The 22,573-nt window shown below is 39.3% G+C and overlaps 1 protein-coding gene across 1 annotated transcript in view; it reads right to left on the bottom strand.

Moving 5' to 3' along the window:
- Positions 1–22,573, bottom strand: part of iqch (IQ motif containing H) — a 185,690-nt gene that overhangs the window by 47,162 nt on the left and 115,955 nt on the right. The window contains exons 15-16 of the mRNA XM_043677174.2: positions 16,810–16,930; positions 9,326–9,612 (exon numbers count right to left, since the gene is read on the bottom strand). Of these exons, the coding sequence (XP_043533109.2) occupies positions 9,326–9,612; positions 16,810–16,930 (408 nt within the window). The remainder of the gene's footprint in view (positions 1–9,325; positions 9,613–16,809; positions 16,931–22,573) is intronic.

Here is a 22,573-nt window from a genome sequence, read left to right as displayed (position 1 = left end):
GTGGTCTGCCACAAGCGTCAGTGCTGGGTCCACTGCTTTTCATCATTTATATACTATATATATATAAAATATAAAATTAAAATAATTTGGATGTGAGTACAGAATGTCTGGTTAGTAAGTTTGTAGATGACACCAAAATTGGTGGTGTAGTGGACAGTGAAGAAGGTTATCTCAGAATACAAAGGGACCTTGATCAGATGGGTCAATAGGCTGAAGAGTGGCAGATGGAGCTTAATTTAGATAAATGTGAGGTATTGCATTTTGGTAAGGCAAACCAGAGCAGAATTTATACGGTAAATAGTAAGATCCTAGGGACTGTTGATAAATAAAGAGATCTAGGGGTACAGGTGTATAGTTCCTTGAAAGTGGAGTCGCAGGTGGACAGAGTGGTGAAGAAGGTGTTTGTCAGCTTGCCTTCTTTCATCATAATATTGAATACAGGAGTTGGGACATCATGTTGTGGTTGTACAGGACATTGGTGGAGATCACTTTTAGAATATTGCTTATAAATCTGGTCAACCTTCTATGGGAAGAATGTTGTTAAACTTGAGAGGGTGCAGAAAACATTTACAAGAATGTTGCCAGGACCAGAGGTTTTGCAGTATAGGGAGAGGTTGAATAGGCTGGAGGTGTATTCTCTGGACCATTGAAACCTGAGGTGTGACCTTATAGTTTTATAAAATCATGAGAGGCATGGATAAGGTGAATGGCCAAGGTTGTTTTCCTCGGTGGGGAAGTCCAAAACTAGAGGACACAGTTTTAAAGTGAGAGGGGAAAGATTTAAAAAGGGCCTGAGGGGTAACTTTTTCATACAGAGGGTGGAGGGTGCCTGGAATGAGCTGCCAGAGGAAGTGGTGGAGGCTGGTACAATTACATCTTTTAAAAGGCATCTGGATGTGCAAATGAATAGGAAGGGTTTAGAGGGATATGGCTCAAATGCTGGCAAATGGAACCAAGTCAGATTGGGATGTGTGGTTGGCACAGACGAGTTGGAACGAAGGGTCTGTTTCCGTGCTGTATGACTCTATGTCTCTATATGATGGTGTCTTTGGTACATCCAGGCCTATGAATCACTGGTCTAGTAACATAAACACAATGCCCACCTATTCAGGTTTCCCTGGATGCATCCATCAACAATCGTTCATGGCACAGACTACACTGAAATTCATATGGGCGTTTCATTCACAATTTGAGTTGATTACTAGCACATTAGAAAAGCTTGCTTTGAGAACTTGATCTGTGCTACACATCATACAGGAATAAGTGCCCAACAAGGTAGCAGTTCACCATAAAACAATAGAAGTACTGTTTATTGAAAAGTAGCCTGTTTCCCCAAGGTCATAGAGTGAAGATGGTGGTGCAGTGGTCAGCACCACCAGCAAAGGGTCAGATGAGTTGCTGTTGGCCCTGCTGTGGAATGCAGGTGGCCTTTAAATAAAAGCATAAGTGCAAGCTGCATGGAGAGAGCACAGAAATTGACATGCTTCAGCTTTAGTGTTTCTGACTCCAGATGATGAAAAATTTTGCTTGTTGGATGGCAAAGACCAATATTCTCCTCATTTCTTGTTTATATTTTTTTGTAATGTCCAAGTATGACATTAACAGATTCTGAGGCATCTAAGCTTGGTCACCTTCAGTTTCAGGTTTCTTAATGGTGTCAACAGCCATGAATGCAGAGGGTATTCTGAAGAGCCATCCATCCAGTGTTTCCTCTGCTTCACATAATGTCAATTCTGTGAGATACCATACAATGAAGACCTCATAGCTGCCTCTTGAAAACAGCCCCGACATTCCAGAATGAGTTTTCTATGGTCCCTGTCTTTCCTAGCAGCAGAACCTTCAGACACCCCAGTCCAATTCTCTGGAACTCTTGACTCAAATGTATCTGCCTCTCTCTTTATTTTAAAATGCTTCCAAAGTACATTTTTCAGTCAAGCTTCCAATCATTAATCTCTTCCTCCTGATCCAACATCACTCTGCCTCAGCGCATTTGCAAATGAAATCCTCACCATGCTGTCATTATTTTTAGAAACAAAATCTAAAATTGCTGGAAAAAATCAGCAGGTCAGCAGCATCTGTGGAGAGAAAGCAAAGGTAATGTTTTGGTCCAGGGACCCTCCTTCAGAACCTGGGTCCATTGGACCTGCAACATTAACTGCGCTTTCTTTCCCGAGATCTTCCCAGACCCGCTGAGCTTTGCCAACAATTTCTGATTTTGTTTCTGATTTCCAGCATCTGCAGTTCTTTGGTTTTTCATTACCTCTTTTCTCAACCTGTTCTTCCTTCTCCAAGTTGTGGGTCTCCAAAACTTCCAACACTTAGTCCCTTTTGCTCTTTGCAGAATTGATGGCGTTCTGTATTACAAGCCTTAAACCTGCTATGAGGTTTTCCTTAAACTACATTAAATATCTGCATACAGGGGATATTTAAAAAAAAAACACTGTAGTACAATATACCAAAAAAATCTTAGTGATTCTTTAATAGGGATATTTTTTCAGAATTTCAAACATAGGAGAAATTAAAATGACCTAGCTTTGAGTTGCTGCATTTCTGCTTCGTGAAGTATTTTTGTGTGAATTGTAAACACACCAAAGTAAAGAATGGTGAAGAATGCAATTCCGCATTAATTATTTCTCAATTAAGTTTGGGTTAAAAGCAGATTTACATTTCGCACGAAGTATCTCACGTGAACTAAGCCAATTAGAGACAATATACTTTTAATTGCTCAAACAACATTCTATCTTTCTCACTTATTTCTCTCGATATTTGAACTATGGCTGAGGCACATGCCAGTCTTCTGCCTGCATGGTGGTGACTGCCAGCATTAATTTGATTGAATTCTTTGCCACCCTCAGTATTTTCTGCTTCTGATGTGTTCTATATGATTTAAAAACTTAACTTTAACTCTGTCAGAGCAGGGGAAAGGGGGTGAGTGCAAAATGCTTCTGTGGAGAATATTTGAGACTGGGGCTTTATTAACTTCTGGGCTTTAGGAATACATCACCAGTCTGTCTAGGACAAGTGAGGTGTGGCTGCAGGTCTCTGAATAATTGGATAACCAAGGTACATGTGCAGAAGGGAATTCCTACAGTACTTTGAAAGAGGAGTTCCAGGAAAAGAAGGCCATGAATTTCCTTGTGGGGCTTGAATTAAATATTATAACCAACCAAGGGTTAAATAGGAGAAGTTGACTGGACTTTGACTAGACTTGGGGTAATATTTGTAAAGTAATTTAACTTGACATTTGATCCAGACATGAAGCGAGGACAGCCAGTGGGCTTTTCTAGTTAATTTAGCAGAGACTATGGTTTGCAGCATGGACGTTGGTAAGCTGTTGTGCAGAATGAAAATGGAAAAGTTATTCAAACTTACACTTTTAGATGTGAATAACACTGACTTGGAGATCTATTGCTCAGAGATCATGAGGAGGTGATGCATAGGTTGCTACATCACACTAAATTTCCTTCTGTATTGTTTGAATGTAAGTGTTAACCTGTTCCGCTTAAAAAGAAATTCAGCCAAGTGCACTAAATTTTGAATTGATGATTCATATGCTGTAATTTTTCTGCTACAAAATATTGTGGGTGAATGGACTTATTGCTAGATTCAAACATTTTGAGTTCTTCCCTCTCATTTGTAGTTTTGTTTAAATGTGAGAAATCACAGCGAGAGTCAAAACCTTGAGTGCTAGATGCCACTGAAACTGAAGTAAATTAAGGGGCTTGGGAAGATGAGTTTCTTCTCGTTACCATCTATTTGATTGCTGACGTTTTCACATTTTTTCATTGCAATGTGCAGTAAAATGTACAATTCTTACAATTTCACAGAAAGTAACAACCAGAAAAAAAATCTGCAAGCATTTTCTTACAATGTTGAAACCTCAGTTTCACACTTACAACAACAACAGCTTGCATTTATTAGGGAGATTAATGCTCGGAGGTGCTTCGCAACAGGATTAGAAAGCTAAATCTGACACTGAGCTACCTATGGAGATAGTATGGTGGATGACTAAAAGGTTGGTAAAAAGAGTTTCGTTTTATGGAGTGTCTTAAAGGAGTGAAAAGATAGGTTGAAGGGATGAAGATTCACAGGGGTAATTCTAGACAGACTCAAGACATGTTCACCATGATGATGACATAAAATCTTGACAGTTAAAGGCATGGCTGCCATTGGTGGAGCGATTAAAGTTGGAGGCCAGAATTGAAGGAATGGTGATAAGATAAACATGGAATTAGCGATGGGGTGATACCATGTTTGGATTTTGAAACTCTGAAGATTATAAAAGGAAATAAAGACTTAAGGGAGTTAAGGAACTCTACAGTTTTGAGATCATTATGAAGACATAGTAGGATTAGTAATAAGTTCAGTGAGTTTAACGCAATGATCATATGGGAGGAGGTGATGCATGCAGAGGAGTTTGAACAGGATGGGGTGGTGGAAGAAGAGACGCAAACAGGTGATAGGGGTATCAATGAAACAACAAACAAGAAAGGACGGCTGCAACATAAATTTGACTTGGGGGGTGGTTAGATGCACAGTATGTTTGCTTTAAATTATTTGTTTTTGCTTGCCCTGAAGGCAAAAAAACTCACAAGTGTTAGTAGAACATTTATGAAAAATTGGGAAAGGAATTTTTTTTAAAGATTTGTGTAGAAGTGTGAAAATGTCTAATTTTCCAGACCAATGCCACAGTTTTCAATGAAAGGGTTCATGTAGACTGCCACCTACTGGTCAAATGCAGAACATACAAAAAGAGAAGCTTCTTCACTGCAGGAACTAGATTCCACAACTACTACTAAATGAATGCATTTAGTTTATATCGTCTCAGAATCATTAAAACGCTAGTTTATGAAAAGAATGTGTTAAATGAATTACATATTCAATTATCATATTCTAGTTACAGTATAATTATATTTAATTACATTATTAAGCTGTATGAGATCTCTGTAGTTATGTACTACAGCACTGTGTGGTGAATGTGGTATGTAGAGACCTAACAGTGTGCTATATACATAACAACAATTGTTAATGAGCTCAGACAGAGCTACTGATGCAATACCGAAGATCAATAGTTCATGGGGTATTAGGAGACAGGGGAAGTTTGCTGGGCCTCAATTTGCCTCATGTCACAGAGCAGAATCAGTTGCCTCCAGGTTCTCCCATTCAGGAATAACAAAAAATAAAACAATTCTATAGCTCAAAAGACTGTCTGACAAAAGGGAAGACAGCAATCTAAAGTTGAGCAAACACTAAAGCTATTTCAAATTCCTTTGCAGTTAAATGTAATTTTAGCTGAAGGGTTAGTTTCTGTTACAGAGTAGGGGACCCATGCATGTGGTCATCATCAAATCTTGTTTTCCTTCCCTATTCTGACACATTCAGACTCTATAGTGAGGCAGGCTCCATTTATCAACAGGTATCGCAGTTAGGTGAAGCAGATACAGCCCTTGCACAATCTAGTCATGATTCAAAGTTTTAAAATGCATGCTTCTTAAAATTCCCCAAATATTTGTGTTACATATATTTAATAATGTGGGATTTTAAATTATGGTTTCTTTTCAACCAAGAAACCTGGATGAAGTGCCAAAGCTCACAGTGCAGGACATCATCAAGAAATAAATTAAATGGAAAGAATATAAGAAAAGTCAGGCAGCAGTAATCTGGTAATGACCAACTTGACATCAAAAAGGGTAAAGGTTGTCGAAGGGAGGTTAGGGAGGTTACAAGGTATTGGCAGTACAGAAACGGGCCAATTGGCTCAAAATATTAATGCTTTTATCCTCCACAAAAGCCTCTTGAGATTCTTCTTTCACTAACCCCATCAATGTGCCTTACTAGTTTTTCCTTCATTTGCTTATCGAGCTTCTGTTTCAATCTTAAATAAAATCAAAGAACTGCAGAAGCTGGAAGTCTGAAACAAAACAGGAAATGCTGGAGAAACTCAGCAGGTCTGGCTGCATTTGGCAAGAGAGATAGCAAACTTTGTGAATCTAGTGACACTTTGTCAAAATGCTCTGACAAAAGGTCACTGGACTTGAAACATTAGCTGTACTTACTCTCCAAGATATTGCCAGACCTCCTGAGTTTCTCAAGCACTTTCTGCTTTTGTTTCCATTTCAATCTATCCCTATTTGTCTTCACTATTCCCTGTGGTGGTAGGTTTCACATTCTAACCAACATCCAGGGAAAGAAGTTTCTCCTGAATACCTTGTTGGATTTATTAGTGACTATTTCTGAATCCTAGTTATTTAACTACACTAAATTTTAAAGAGATGCTTTTTATAAACTTGGCCTCTCATAATCAAACAGACTTATAACTTGCTGTTGGTAACTTATTAGGTGGGAATGAGGGTGTGGTGGTGCACAGCGCAATAAGGCTGCAGACTGCAATATGTCCAGATCCCTTGGAATAATTTTCAACATTGTTGTCCAGGTGATAATAGTGGAATGGATCACCCAGCATTTACACAGCCCAGCCAATTTTCATTAATTGTTTGAAAACAGGCACTTGAGTGATTCACCTCACTAGGTTAACTGCCAAGTACTGAAGATGAAATTATATCCATTCCAACCCCTTATTACAATTATCAACTGCTTCCTTTGTACAGTAGCAAACACTTGCATTTATGTAGCACCTTTAATAAGATAAAACATCCCAATTTGCTTCACAGGAACAAACTTTAATTCTCTTTCCTAAAAAAAAATCTATTCACCTCCACCTTAAAATTATCCAATGATGCCACCTCCTGAGGCAGTGAGTTTCAAAGTTGTACAGCCCTCTGAGCAAAGAAAATCTTCTTATCCCTATCCTAAAAGGCCAACTCCTAATTTTAAAACAGTGTCCCCTAGTTCTGGACTTACCAACAAGAGAAAACTCCCTTTTCACATCTATATTGCAAAGACCATTCAGGATCTTATAGATCTTAATCAAATCATCCCTTGCTTTTCTAAACTCCAGTGAAAACAATCTTTCCTCCTAAGACAACCTGCTCTTTCCAGATATCAATGTCATAAACCTCCTCTAAATTGCCTCCAACATATTTATATTCTTCCTGAAATAAAGAGACAAAAACGTCAATTCCTCTCATAATTCCTCTCAATTCCTCATGTAATAAAAGTTAGCATTCCATCATCCTTTTTAATCACTTGCTATACTGCAAACTAATGTCTCATGACTCATGCACCAGAACATTCCCTCACCTTGGAATTCTGCACTCACTCTCCATTTAAACAATACTTTGCTTTTTAAAATTATTCCTGCCAAAATAAGCAATTTCACATTTTCCCACATTATACCCCCAAGTCTCAGATTTTTGTCCACTCACTAAACCTATGTATAATAATTTCTTGGTAGTACAGAACAATCAGCATTCATAAAAGGAGACAAGAAGTTGAAACTTTTTGTCATGCATTCATTCATTGTTATGCAATTATTCATTCGTGGGATGTGGGCATCACTTGCTGGGCCAGCATTTATTTCCCGTCCCTCGTTGCCCCTGAGAAAGTGGTGGTAGCACACAAGAAACGTATTTGAACAAGCGGGCATCCTTTTATATTGCACGAGAATAAAGTGCTGCCTGGTTGGGCCATCACCTGCCAATCTCAATTTTCAGACTAGCTAAGAAGACTCTGATTGGTCAGGGTATAGCTAGGGAGATGCAGCAGCAATTGACTGTTTCCACGACTTTTTATCGAAGTGTGTACAAATTCCTTTTGCCTAGAAAGTCGAGTCACGTGTATTTATATATGCAACTTCCTGTACATGCAAATGCATCATACTGCAAGCCCGACTGATGATATTATTTTGGCTTCTGGTACAGCTATTGGCATGGTCTGAGTGCTTTAATAAATGGATTTCAATAACAGAATCACATCTAATAGTGAATATAATTTTCTGAGACTTGCAAGAATGGAAGATTGCAAGATTGACATGTAACTGTTGTTGCTGCATCGCCTTGTCAAAGATGGCCCAACCAATCAGCACTGGTTTTCTCATGTTATATAAAATGGTGTTTTCCTTTATCAAGTCTGTTTCTTGAATCTAGTTCTGATGACTGCAAGATAAAAAGTTTCAATTTCTTGTCTCCTTCTACTTATAATTGGTCTGCATCCTTGTTATGCCATCTTCACATTATTCTTTCCTATCCATTTTGTGTCATCTGCAAAGTTAGCCACCATGTTTTCGTTCTCCTCATTCCAAGCTATTGATATAAATTGTAAAATGTTGAGGGCACAGCACAGATATGGGACCCCACACATGGTGTGATGAAAATAAGAAATGCAGAAGGAGTTAAAATTGGAGGAAACAATTCTAACTTATAATTTGCTGCCTCAGCCAATTGTATCTCATTCAACAGCACAATTGTATCTTCTGATCGATGTGGTTAATCCTCTGTGTGTGGTCCCCATAACCAACACTGCAACAGCTCTGTAAACAATTTCATATTATGCAGCAGAACTTTGTATCAGTGAAATTCACATCTATGTATTTCTAGCCACCCTGTTATACTGTTACAAGGGCATTAATCCATTTACAATCGATTAAGGTCCACCCTTGTTTCTGAACAAGTGAAATCACAATCATTAATTGTGCTACACCTCAGTCATAACTGACAGTATCTAAAACTGAAAACAGTTAACACCATCCTCACATATAGTTAAAATGTTGTAAATACAAATAACAACAGAGCAGAGGGGGGTTTGAAATCTTGAAGACTCAATTTCAGGTAACAGTTGTAAATAAGCTTCCTCCTTATAGTTTATCATATCAACTAAATACTTCAACTTTTCTCTCTGTACCACAAACTAAATGTAACAGCTCTACGTTTTAATTCAGCCTAAACCAGCGCTGGATCTGGGAGTAACTTTGTAATCAATCTCACTTGTCTATTACTCACTATTTAATTCAAGAGAGTTGTATTTTTGGGGGCAAAGTAAGCTATTTTCCATTCAGTTAAACTATTCTTCTGGATCAGGAGGCACAATAATTATTATAGACCTGTTAGAATGAATCTTTAAATGAGTATTGAGCTAACTTATCGCAGTCAAATATAAATGTAAAAGGGCACTAATAAAACATAATTTAATTAATTAAAATAATACTTATGATATTAATGTACATCCCACATGGCAAAAGCCAGTCCTTTGAGTTTGCAATTAGTTCACTGACCTGAGAAGATGGATTAGCTTATTTGGTGGATTTTACAGCTGATATGTTCGCAACGCTTCACATTATTTTTTATAATCTCCTTTTTCATAGTCACCAAGGGATCTGGATCTTTATTAGTCAGTCTGATAAATGAACCTCAATTTGTGTCCATCTCACCTGCTGCTCCATTGTAAGTGGATGTATGAAGGTCACCAGGTCAATTGAGAAGAAGCCTATCACTCCTCTACATTTACAGGCCTCAGCGATCTTTATACACACCGAGTGCAGGTTGCCTGGATCCACAGAGCATTGTGGTACGGTGGTGCCCCAACATTCTAGTGGGCTATTGGAATGGATCTGATCCCCACAAGAAACCATTGATACCTCTCCTGTTGGTTCTATGAGCATGTCAATGGTGAGGTTGGTAACACTGTCTGAGGGAGGGTATGCCTCAACCACACCACCTAGGAGAAGAGGGGGAAATCAGTCAGTACCTGATGGAGGCAAATTACTTGAAAACCTGACAATTCAGATTATACACTCAACAGATATCAAGTCAAACAGATACTTCAAGGTTGATAAGTAGCTACCACATTAAGCCCTCCTCAAATAAAGAGGATTCCACTGAATATTACTCACAAAAGTGTTTATGATTATAAACAGTTTAACACATTCTTATTTTATGAAGTTGCCTTCTAAAGGTAGTTGCAAAAGTTTATTATTATGTATATTAACACCATTCTGCTTCAGAATTGAGGGATCTTCACCATGTTACAGGCCCAGATTAGGCCAGAAGCTTGATTTAGATGAAGAACATTAAAATTCCAGAAAACCATCCCTATCATCTAACCTTGACTACAACTGGTTGTTTATTAAATTAATTCAGTGTCCTTGCATCACCCATGCTACTTTTCAACTGTGAAATTAAAAACTGATTATTATTATGATAGAAACAAGAGACTTTAAATACTGCTTGCTTTTACAAACCCTATTTCTGCCCCCTTCTTGATTACAAACACCTATTCTGAGCCATGGTTCCATGGGTGCTGGGACACTTTCTTCTAATTCATCCATGGGATATGGGCTTCACTTACTGGGGCCAGCATTTATTACCTATTCCTAGTTGCCCTCCAGAGGGGTGAACTACCTTCTTGAAATGCTGCAGTTCATTTCATGTGGGTAAACCCACAGTGTTGTTAGGAAGGAATTCTAGGATTTGACCCAGCGACACTGAAGGAACAGCGATATATTTCTAAGTCTGGATGGTGAGTGGCTTGAAGGGGAACTTGCAGGTGGGTGGTGTTTAACTGTATCTACTGCCCTTGTCCTTCTAGATGATATAGTTTGGGAGTTTGGAAGCTGTTCTTCAGTTCTTCACCTAGAAAGTCACTACTTACACATGAAATTCAACAATATGCTTCTTTTAACTATGGAAATTACTGTAGCAAAGCCTAATCCTGTTCCCATGAAGCACTTGCACATTTTCCAACATGGGTCACCATGAGTTGGCACTGATCCCAAATGACCCATGGGGGTATAAGCTAACAGAGCACATACTGAGGATCAAACCGGTGACCACTAGGTCAGAATGGCACACTACCACAATAAACACCGAATTCTATACTGCGTGTCGTTTCTAAACCAAATGATAAAACACATTTTATGAAGATCACAAGAGGAAAATTTAACTTGATTACTAACTGAGTCTGAATGATATTGTGTACTTAACTTTATATAACACTAGAGAAAACATTTAAATATTACTGTTATTAAAATAACGTATTTTCTTAAATTTTAAGCTGTAATATTGCCATTTTAATAGTTGTTAACAGGCTCTCAGGAGCATTATTCTGAATAGAAATTGCATGGCATTAGAATTGAGTTGCTAACTGAGATCAAATTCTGATGAAATTCAATATCCATCATGAAAAAGATGCAGCAAATCTGCACTGGAGAATAGATTACCAGTTTTTAATGTGGTTTTCATCTCTGCGTGTTATCATTTACAAACAAAATGAAAAGCAGCCAAGCAAACACATCCACAATTCATGTTCCGGTATACTTGCTCCAAGCTGAATTAAAGAGTTTCTAAACATGAAAAATATTGGAGCTGCGAGAACACAATGCAACATACAGAAAACATTTCCAATAATGATGAGCAAACACTTTAGATTTGAATTTTTATGTTCTCTCTCCGGATCTCTTCCTCCAATTTTTCAAAATTGGACATGGCACTGTTTTTTTTTGCTAAAATGGTGCCGTCAAGTTTCCTCCTGTCATTTAAACAGAGAATAATGGATACCTGGCAGTGAGATAAAGGCTTTAATTGAATTAAGGGACTCCAGATGGCCTGTGTATAGAATAGTGGATACCTGGGAGTGATTACAAGGCTGTAATGTAATTGAGGGGTTTAAATGGTTTATTTATGTAGCCTTTTCTTTGGTACTGTGCCATCAGCAGCACCTGTGTGTTACTCCTGCCACCAATGGTACCCTATAGTGTAAGGAGCACAAATTTTGCAGCTTTTGGCCCAAATTTATGGGTTACTCAGAAGACAATCCAACCTTTCCGGCATCAATCCTCGAAACTGATGTACACTGTGAGAAGGAAGGTGAGACCATAGGTTGGTGTGTCTATGCTCCAATGACGTTCCACAGCTCATCTGGACATGTAAACACACTGGGTGATTTTAATGTATTTCTTACTTACCACCTCCTCCTGAGGTAAGGAGAAACTGTTCTCCTCTAGTGGTGGATATAAACGGCAGACTTGTGGAAAGACTTAATTTTCTTCAAAAAGATTACATGTCTGCAAGTGAGTTTACAAGTTCTCTGAATAGGGGAGGACTGAGCTTATCTGATATTCTTTGAGACTTGAGCTTTCCTATGATGCTGCAGGCTGGCAGGATGTAATGTAGGGAACACAGCTATCCCGGAAATGAACAGTATAGGAGTGAGAGTGGTGAATATTAGAGTCATAGAGTTCACAGAGATGTACAGCACAGAGACCCTTTGGTGCAACTTGTCCATGAACACTGACCCAAAATCTTCCTCTACTGATTAATTAATTATCCTAAATTAATCTACTCCCATTTGCCAGCACTTAGCCCATATCGCTCTAAACCTTTCCTATATATGTCTTTTACATGTTGTAAAAGCGAGCGAGAGAGCCGTGGTCTACTAAAGAAATTGAATCTCTTGTCAAGAGGGAGAAGAAAGCTTATGTTATGATGAGACATGAAGGCTCAGTTAGGGAGCTTCAGAGTTACAAGTTAGCCAGGAATGACCTAAAGAGAGAGCTAAAAAGAGCCAGGAGGGAACATAAGAAGTCGTAGGCAGATAGAATCAAGGAAAGCCCTGAAGCTTTCTATAGGTATATCAGGAATAAAAGAATGACTAGAGAAAGATTAGGGCCAATCAATTACAGTAGTGGGAACTTGGGCGTGGAGTCTGAGATGGGAAAGCGCGAAACGAATATTTTTCGTCAATATTCACACTGGAAAAAGACAATGTTGATGAGAATATTGTGATACAGCCTACTAAACTAGACGGGATTGACATTTGCAAGGAGGCGGTATTAGAAATTCTGGAAAGTGTGAAAATAGGTAAGTCCCCTGGGCCGGATGGAATTTATCCAAGGATTCTCTGGGAAGCCAGGGAGGAGATTGTAGAGCCTTTGGCTTTGATCTTTTTGTCATCATTGTCTACAGGAATAGTGCTAGAAAACTGGAGGACAGCAAATGTTGTCCCAATATTCAAGAAGGGAATAGAGGCAACCCTGGTAATTATAGACCAGTGAGCCTTACTTCGGTTGTGGGTGGAGTATTGGAAAAGGTTATAAGAGATAGGATTTATAATCATCTAGAGAGGAATAGTCAACACAGTTTTGTGAAGGGTAGGTTGTGCCTCACAAATCTTGAGTTCTTTGAGAAAGTGACCAAATAGGTGGATGAGGGTAAAGGGGTTGACGTGGTGTATATGGATTTCAGTAAGGTAATTTAGTGGTTTGGATCAGAAATTGGCTAGCTGACAGAAGGTGGTGACTGATGGGAAACGTTCATCCTAGAGTTCAGTTACTAGTGGTGTACCGCAAGGGTCTGTTTTGGGGCCACTGGGGTCATTTATAAATAACCTGGATAAGGGCGTAGAAGAATGGGTTAGTAAATTTGAGGATGACACTAAGCTTGGTGGAGTTGCAGGTTACAGAGGGATATAGATAAGCTGCAGGGTTGGACTGAGAGGTGGCAAATGGAGTTTATTGCAGAAAAGTGTGAAGTGATTCACTTTGGAAGCAGCAACAGGATAAAGAGTACTGGGTGAATGGTAAGATTCTTGGTAGTATAGATGAGCAGAGAGATCTTAGTGTCCATGAAGCAGTGCTTCGAAAGCTAGTGCTTCCAATTAAACCTGTTGGACTAAAACCTGGTGTTGTGAGATTTTTATTCACGTACATAGATCTCTGAAGGTTGCCACCCAGGTTGATAGGGTTGTTAAGAAGGCATACGGTGTGTTAGCTTTCATTGGTAGATGGATTGAGTTTCAGACCCATGAGGTCATGCTGCAGCTGTACAAAACTCTGGTGCGGCTGCATTTGGAGTATTGCATACAGTTCTGGTCACCGCAATATAGGAAGGATGTAGTAATGTTTGAAAGGGTTCAGAGGAGATTTACCAGGATGTTGCCTGGTATGGAGGGAAGGTTTTCTCAGGAAAGGCTGAGGGACTTGAGGCTGTTTTCATCAGAGAGAAGAAGGTTGAGAGGTGACTTAATTGAGACCTATAAGATAATCAGAGGGTTAGATAGGGTGGACAGAGAGAGCCTTTTTCCTTGGATGGCGATGGCTAGCATAAGGGGCTTGGCTTTAATTTGAGGGGTGATAGATACAGGACAGACGTCAGAGGTAGTTTCTTTACTCAGAGAGTAGAGGAGGCGCGGAACACACTGCCTGCAACATTAGTCGACTTGCCAACTTTAAGGGCATTTTAATGGTCATTGGATAAACAAATGGATGAAAATGGAATAGTGAAGGATAGATGGACTTTAGATTAGTTTTATTGGTTGGTGCAACATTGAGGGCTGAAGGGCCTGTCCTGTGCTGTAATGTTCTATGTTCTATATGATCAATGCAAAGGTATAAGCCAAATGCAACTGTTGTATTCCGCATTTCCTCTAATGGGAGCTTTATATCTCTGTGGGAATTAAGTTTGAGAAACTGATGACTTGATAAAACAAAATAATAAAAACAATTTTAAAAACTGTAACCTTTCTTACAACTCCCAAGTATCGCAGCAAAGAGGGACAAATCAGATTGAAATTCATTAGCTTCTCAAGGTAGATTGGCTTTACCTAGTATATATTAGCTTCTCAAGGTAGATTGGCTTTACCTAGTATATAGCTGAAACTGGCTGAGTTAGACTGAAAGTGGTCAACCGTCTAAGTTGAGGTAATTGTTCTCAGCATGGGAAAGGTTGCCAGGACAGGGCTGATTTCAACTATAAGGTCTACATGGGATAGTCTCAAAGCTCACCTGATGCCCATGGAGAAGGCCACCTGATGCCCATGGAACCATGGAATGGGGAGGAATTGGCATCAACAAAAAGACCACTACCATAGTTGGGCAAGTTTTTAAAAACTTCATTGACAGAAACCACTGGCAAAGCCAGTATTCATTGTCCTTGAGAAGATGATAGTGTGCTATTGTAGACATAGAGTCATAGTATGGAAACAGATCCTTTGGTCCATTTTATCCACACTGACCAGACAGTCCAAACTGATCTAGTCCCATTTGTCAGCATTTGGCCATTCTTCCTCTAAATCCTTCCTATTAATATATTGCTTGATAAGCATTTTGAAAGGGCAGTTAGGACTCAACCACATTGCTGTTGGTCTGGAATCACGTGTCAGAACAGGCTACGTAAGGATGGCAGATTTCCTTCCCTAAAAAGACATTAGAGAACCACGATTTATTTCCGAAATGACAATCTGACATGGCCTGGTCATCATTACTGACACTAGCTTTAATATTCCAGATTTTATTTAATTAATTTCATTTAAATTCCTCAAATGTGTGGTGAGATCTGCATTCATGTTTTCAGATTATTAGTCTGGACCACTGAATTACTAGTCCAGTGACATAACCACAATGCTACTGCACTCTTATTAAGCTAGCATCAACAAACTCCTTGTGATTTAAGACTACTTGTAGAAATTCAAGGCTCTGGATTCACTAATTCCAAGACATAGCCTCCAGTCTGTTTTAATGGCGTGCAAACAAAGCACTCCTACATTTTTTCAGTGGTGTACTGAGGGAGTGCTGCACTATTGGAGTTGCCACCTTTCGAGTAAATGGGAAATCATCGACCCTTAATTTTGCATAAAAAAGATTCCATGGCATTATATCAAAGAATAGCAGGGCAATTATGGCTAATATTATCTCACAACAAACACCATTGAACCAATTAACTGGTCATTATCCTAACTCTGGATTAGTGGTGCTGGAAGAGCACAGCAGTTCAGGCAGCGTCCAAGGCGCTTCGAAATTGACGTTTCGGGCAAAAGCCCCAACGTCGATTTTGAAGCTCCTTGGATGCTGCCTGAACTGCTGTGCTCTTCCTGCACCACTAATCCAGAAATTGGTTTCCAGCATCTGCAGTCATTGTTTTTACCTCATTATCCTAACTCTGATTATGGGAGCAAATGCTGAAGAGAACGCTGAAGAAACTCAGCAGGTCTGGCAGTGTTTCGATTCCGTGCGGCTCTTTTTCAGAATGTTAACTTTGTTTCTGTCTCCACAGATGCTTCCAGATCTGCTGATTTTCTGTATTTATTTAAGATTTCCAGCATTCCTCATATTTTCCTTTTATTTGTTTGTGGGAGCTTGCTGTGCACAATTAACGACTATATAGAACATAGAACAATTCAGCAGAGTGCAAGTCCTTCGGCCTTCAATTAGGGGGCCTTTTATGCCGGCCTTTTATCCTACTCTAAGATCAGACTAACCTACATACACCCTTCATTGTACTATCTTCCATGTGCCTATCCAAGAATCGCTTCAATGTCCCTAATGTACCTGACTCTACTACTACAGCTGGTAGTGCATGCCACCCAACACTCTCTGCGTAAAAAACCTACCTCTGATATCTCCCCTAAACCTTTGATGACTACATTTCAAAAGTGGTTCGATGGCTGGTAAAGTACCATAGTACGTACTCTATCTGTGAAAGTTATTTTATAAATGGAAGTTATTTCTTTGCTATAACATTACAGTAGCTCTCCATAATAGTATTTTTAGGTTGAGAAGGAACTATTTCACTCATGATATTTGGACTGATTCTTTATCAACTCTCCAAATGTTAATAATCTATAAAAATCACACAACACCAGATTAAAGTTCAACAGGTTTATTTGAAAGCATTGGCTTTTGGAGCACTGTTCCTTCATCAGGTGGTTCATCACAACCACCTCATGAAGGAGCAGTGTTTCGAAAGCTAGTGCTTCCAAATAAACCTGTTGGACTATAACCTGGTGTTGTGTGATTATTAACTTTGTACACCCCAGTCCAACACCAGCACTTGCAAATTATTAATGACCTTTGAAGAAATTATGATTGTAGTAGAGTAACATAATAATAAGTCAAATTGCAGAGAAGAGAAAGTTTTATACCTTGACAGAGGAACATCTCTAAGAACTTCTCCCATGTTGGGAATATGTTCTTATTAACTGGTTGTGCATGCACTGCCAAAATTCCAGGCAACTCCTTTGATAACTTCAACTCAGCAGGTTCCTAAGCAACACATTAAGCATCAACAGAGATTATACATAAAAAAGTGAACTTTAAATACTTTGAAATGGAAATTGGAAAATTAACACCATCATGTCAGCACACATGTAAAGACAGCAGCCATTTGTTTGCTATTTCTAACATCATTTTGGTATTTTCATGTTACATTTCTCAATTCCCCAGTTCCTTTTTCTTCACACTTAAGGGACATTCTTGGCTGCAAATAAATATATAGAAATTGAAACCTCTCTGATATAATGGACAAATGTTCATGTATTAGACTATTTGATATAGGGTATCTGCATACAATCTAATACTGGCTTTACTTCCAACAAGGATCAATGGACAATGATCATGAAGTGATGTCATAGCCAATATTTTCACTCCCAAAGGTTGGTGCATCCATAACTACTGGAACAGCTATGATTAGTTGAATCAAATACACACTCTGACATAGTTTGGTCAGTACCACACCACATGATTAATGAAGCCATTGCATTCTCCAGAAAACGAATACTGGCTTTTAATTATGTCCTGCTGTTCGGATTTTTTTTTGTGTAATTTATTATTACAGACATGGCCTGCTGTTTTCTGTTGGTTGCACCTGCTGAGTATATGATGTGGTAAAGGAAGTAATTTAACATTCATTCATATAAGGAGTTGAACTCATCATTTAAGCTAATGCTCAACCTCAGTACTGAGGGAGTACTGATCATGATGCTGTTTAGCTGAGATGTTGAATCATCTCACAATTCCAGTGGTGAGTGTAAATATTAAAGGTTCAATATAACTATTTGAATAACAGGGAGTTATCCATGTTCTTGGACAAGATGCTTCTTTTAATGGTCATCATTAGAAACAGATTCACTGATTGTATTACTACTATTACCATTTGTAGGATTTGCTGTGCACAAAGGTTCATAAATTCCTTTCATACCAAAACTTGCTCACGTGTCAATCTTACTCTGCACTAGCTACTATACTCACTGCATCTGAATGGAATTTCTTTCTTAGCCTCATCCTTCCCCATCTCTATACAGCAGTTTTACTTTAGGTAGAGATGAGGGTGGCTGAAGCCAAATGATCTGAAATTCTTTGGTGACAGCAAATCATTATCAGTATGTTGCTTTTCAAGATTTTCAGTGAAATGCAAATGTTTCTGCGTCTGAGTGGAATTATTAGAGTTCAATTTGATAGAAACATTAGCACTCCCTTTGTTAACCTTCTATTACTGTCATAAGTGGATCAATGTATTTTTATACAATTACCAAAAAGCCCTTAGCATTTAATGCAATTTGTGCATGAAATCAGGATGCAGTCGGGGGACATGCCAGGGGCAGCACCAGGCATGCATGAAAATAAGATGGCAACCTGGAGAAGATAGCAAACTGTATTACTTGCATGTCAAACAGCAGATGTCACCTCCTCCAATGAGTTGTTTAGTTGTCCATCACCATTCACATCTGGGTATGGCAGGACGGCACTGCTTAGATCTAATCTACTGGTTGTGGGATTGCTTAGCTCTGTCTAAGATATGCTGCTTATGCTGTTTGGCATGCAAGTTGTCGTGTTGATGTCTCATTTTTAGGTACACCAGGTGCTGCTCCTGGCATTTTCTCCTGCACTCTCCTTTGAGCCAAGTTTGATGCCGAGGTTTGATGGTGATGGTTGCTTAGGAGGTATACAGGCCATGAGGTTGTTGATTGTATTGAAGTATGATTCTATTGCTGATGATGTCCTACAGCACCTCATAGATGCCCAGTCAAGTTGCTAGATCTGTTCAAAGTCTGACCTATTTAACATGTTGATAGTTGGCGAAAGTGAGTGCTCCAGATGCTGGAGATTAGAATTGAGAATGTGGTGCTGGAAAAGCACAGCAGGTCAGGCAGCATCCAAGGAGCAGGAAAATCGAAATTTCGGGCAAAGGCCTTTCATCAAGACCAGAAACACATTGATAATGCCAACCAATACAATCTAAAGTATTATTAATATGAAGGCAGGACTTTGTCTCCGCAAGAACATTTGTGCAGTGGTCAATCTTACTGATACTTTAATGGACAAATGCACCCGCAGCATATTCTTGCCTTTTGTTAGTTCTCCCATCACCTGCTACTCAGTCTAGCAGCAACGTGTTCTAGGATATGGCAAAGTGAGTGGGTCAAATCTTGGCAGATGGAACATAATGTGAAGTTATGTTAAAAATTGTACACTTCAGCAGGAAGAATAGAAGAACTGAACATTAACAGACAGCACACAAGTTCAGCAGATAATATGAGAAGCAATTGGAATTGAGGCTTTTACTCAAAGGAAATGGAATATAAAAATAAGAAATATTGCTCAAACTATACAACGCCATAGTTAGACAGCACTTAGAAAACTGTGAACAGTTTTAGTTTCCTTATCTAAAGAATATACTGGAAAGGAGACGATCCAGAAAAGGTTCACTAGGTTGTTCTGGGCATGGAGAGTTATTCTTTCAATGAGAACTTCAGTAAGTTGGACTCGTGTTCATTGAAGTTTATAAGAATGAGAGTGACCTTATTGAATCATATAAGTTTCTTGAGGAGCTTGATAGAGTAATTGCAGAAAGGTTGTTTCCCCGTGTGGGAGAGTCTGGGGTCAGAGGTCACTATCTCAGAGTAAGGGGTCACACATTTAAGACAGCGATGAGGAGGGTTTCTTCCTCTCAGATAGTAGTGAATCTGTGTGATTGTGTATTGAAGAGGGCTATTAATGCTGTTATGTATATGCAAGGCTGAAATGGACAGATTTTTATCCAAAAGATACAGGAGCAGAATTAGACCCTTTGGCCCATCAAGTCTGCTCCACCATTTCGATCATGGTTTTTTACATTTTTCAACCCCATTCTCCCTGTAAACATCGACCCATTACTAATCACGAACCTATCTATTACTGTCTTAAATACACTCAATGATTTTAGTCTCCACATCCCTCTGTGCCAATGAGTTTTACCCTATAGCTGAATAAATTCTTCCTTATCTGAATTCCAAAGTGCTAACCTTTCACTCTGTGGCCACACCCTTGGGTCCTAATCTCTCCCACTAGTGGAATCATCTTTTTCCAAGTCCACTCTATGTCGTGCCTCTCAGGATTCTCTAAGTTTCAATGAAATTCCCCCCTCATTCTTCCAAACTCCAGTGAGTACAGATCCAGAGACCTCAACTGCTCCTCATATATCAAGCCCTTTAGCCCTGTGATCATTCTTGTAAACCTCCAAGGCCACCACATCCTTCCTTAGATACAGGGCCCAAAAGTCAGTCAGGGGATCACGAGATTTGGGAAAAGGATACACTGGCATTGGAGGCAGTCCAGAAAAACTTCACCAGATTGTTTAAGAGGTTTTCTTGCAAGGAGAAGTTGAGTAGGTTGGACTTGTGCTCATTGAAGTTTACAAGAATAAGAGGCGATGGAAAAGTGAAGAGGAGGAATATCACATCAATCGTGATCTTTCTGAATGGTGGATCAGACTTTATGGGCTGAATGGTCTACTTGTGTTCTTATATCTAACGGTCATGTAGTGATTGTAACAAGATCAGCCACCTCGAACCTGTTGAATAGGAGTTATCTGATTGGGGCTCTTAATCTGGGGCCTAGATTAGAGTGGTGCTGGAAAAGCACAGCAGTTCAGGCAGCATCCAAGTTAATCTGGTCCAATCCCTGGATGACAAATACAAAGGGGAGTGTCAGAGATACTGCCCCTCTGAGAGAGACAGTTCTAGAGTTAAAGACTGTTCATGTGCAAATAAAGGGTGACTTGGTGAGGGCATGTGCATTTCTTGCATCATGTCTTTGTTTGGGAAGGTTGACTCATTTGACCCTGCTGTCAAGGATAGGGCCCAGTACATAGAAAGAATGTTGTTTTTTTCTGGGCAAACAACATTGTGGCAGATGAAAAGCATCAAGTAATTCTTCTGACAACCTATGGAACCACAGCTTTTTCTGTTATTAGGAGCCTAACTTTGAGGCACCAGATACTAAAACCTTTCAAGAATTGATGGAAGTGCTAAGGAATATCACAACACCAAGCATTCTCTAATTTTGAGATGCTGTCATTTTCTTACTGGATAATTCAAGAACCAAGGGATCCATATCTGGATTTTTGACTAGGTTAAGACTACTGCCAGAAACCTGTGACTTTGGTTTAATCCTTAATGAGATGATAAGAAACTATTTGGTATGTGGGATTAATGATGTAACCATGCAAAAATGCTTACTAGCAAAAGCCCAACTGGACTTCAAACAGGTGCTACAACTGGCTTTATCGCTGAAAAATGCAGCAAATGGAGTATATAGATTGCAGGGTATTCTGAAGGAAGTGGACACCCTTGTCAGTCTGACTGAGCTTGGAGAACACCACTTGAGGGCGGGCAATTGCATAGTTGCACTCAGGACATATCCTGAACAGAGGGCCCACAGCAAAACACTAAAATAAAACCAAGTCTCGGCCAAATGCTTAAAACTTTCTTCAGGATCCTGGCGGGCAAGCCATTGTACATGCTGCTGGAATGTGGACTTCACACAACTAAAGAGTCCTACTGGACCTAAATTGAATAATTACTCATAGGGCAGTATCCAGGAGAGTTCATAACCTAGAAAGTCCATCAACATCTGATTTGGAACAGCTAAATTGCTCAACAACATCAAAATCAGAACCAAACAAAATAAACATCTGGTTAAATGGCCATCCAGTTCTAACGGAGGTTGACACCAGCACAGCAGGATCAATGATTGCAGAACCAATTTTGAACAAAGTTCTCTGTGGACTCTAGCCCTTAAGTTTGCACAAGACTTCAGCTCGGCTGAGAACCTATACTGGGAAACATTTACAGATAAATGATATAACTTCAGTTCCGATTTCTAATGAAAAGCAGCTGGTTCAGTTACCAGTGCTTGTTGTAAAAGGCTAGAGCCCAAGCTTGATGGGGCAAAATTGATTACAAGGGATTCACCTAGATTGGCTCAATATTTTTCAATTAGATGCCTGAATGAAGTCCTAATTAAATACTTAGAAATCTTCTAAGCAGGTCTAGAGAGTATCAGAGGAGCCAAGGCCACATTGTATGTTGACCAGGAAGCAATTCCACAATTCTGCATGGCCTGCCCAGTGCTATTTTCCTCACAGGCAAAAGTAGAGGCAGAAATCACAAGGGGTGAAAGAGTGAAGGAATCATCAAAACAGTCCGATTTGTGAAAAGGGCAGCACTGGTTGTAAAGATTTTCAAACCCAACGGGTCAGTTCATCTTTGAGGGGATTTTAGACAAATGATAAATTGCCTTTTGCAGCTGGATAAATAGCCTATCCCTGCATTGAGTATTTATGCGCAAAGGTGACAGGGAGCCTGTCCTTCACAAATCTGGACTTCAGCTGCACTTACTTGCAATTGCACTTAGACGTGGATTTCCAGAAGTATTCTACAATTAATACCATAAGGGCTGATATGATACTTTCATTTGGGTTATCATCAGCCTGTGCAATTTTTCATTGGATGATGTAGAACATTTTGCAAGATAAACTTCAGGTCACCATTTACCTAGATGACATTCAAATAACAAGGAAAATAATAAGGAACACTTAGAGAGCTTGAATATACTCCTAAGGCATTTCCCCAAGGTTAGAATATGTCT

This window comes from Chiloscyllium plagiosum, unplaced genomic scaffold (genome assembly GCF_037043375.1).
Source record: "Chiloscyllium plagiosum isolate Xiang-an unplaced genomic scaffold, Cpla_swu_hap1 HiC_scaffold_39, whole genome shotgun sequence".
NCBI classification, from domain to species: Eukaryota; Metazoa; Chordata; class Chondrichthyes; order Orectolobiformes; family Hemiscylliidae; genus Chiloscyllium; species Chiloscyllium plagiosum.
Note: the sequence above shows the minus strand (reverse complement) of the source record. Positions and strands in the feature narration are given on the sequence as shown.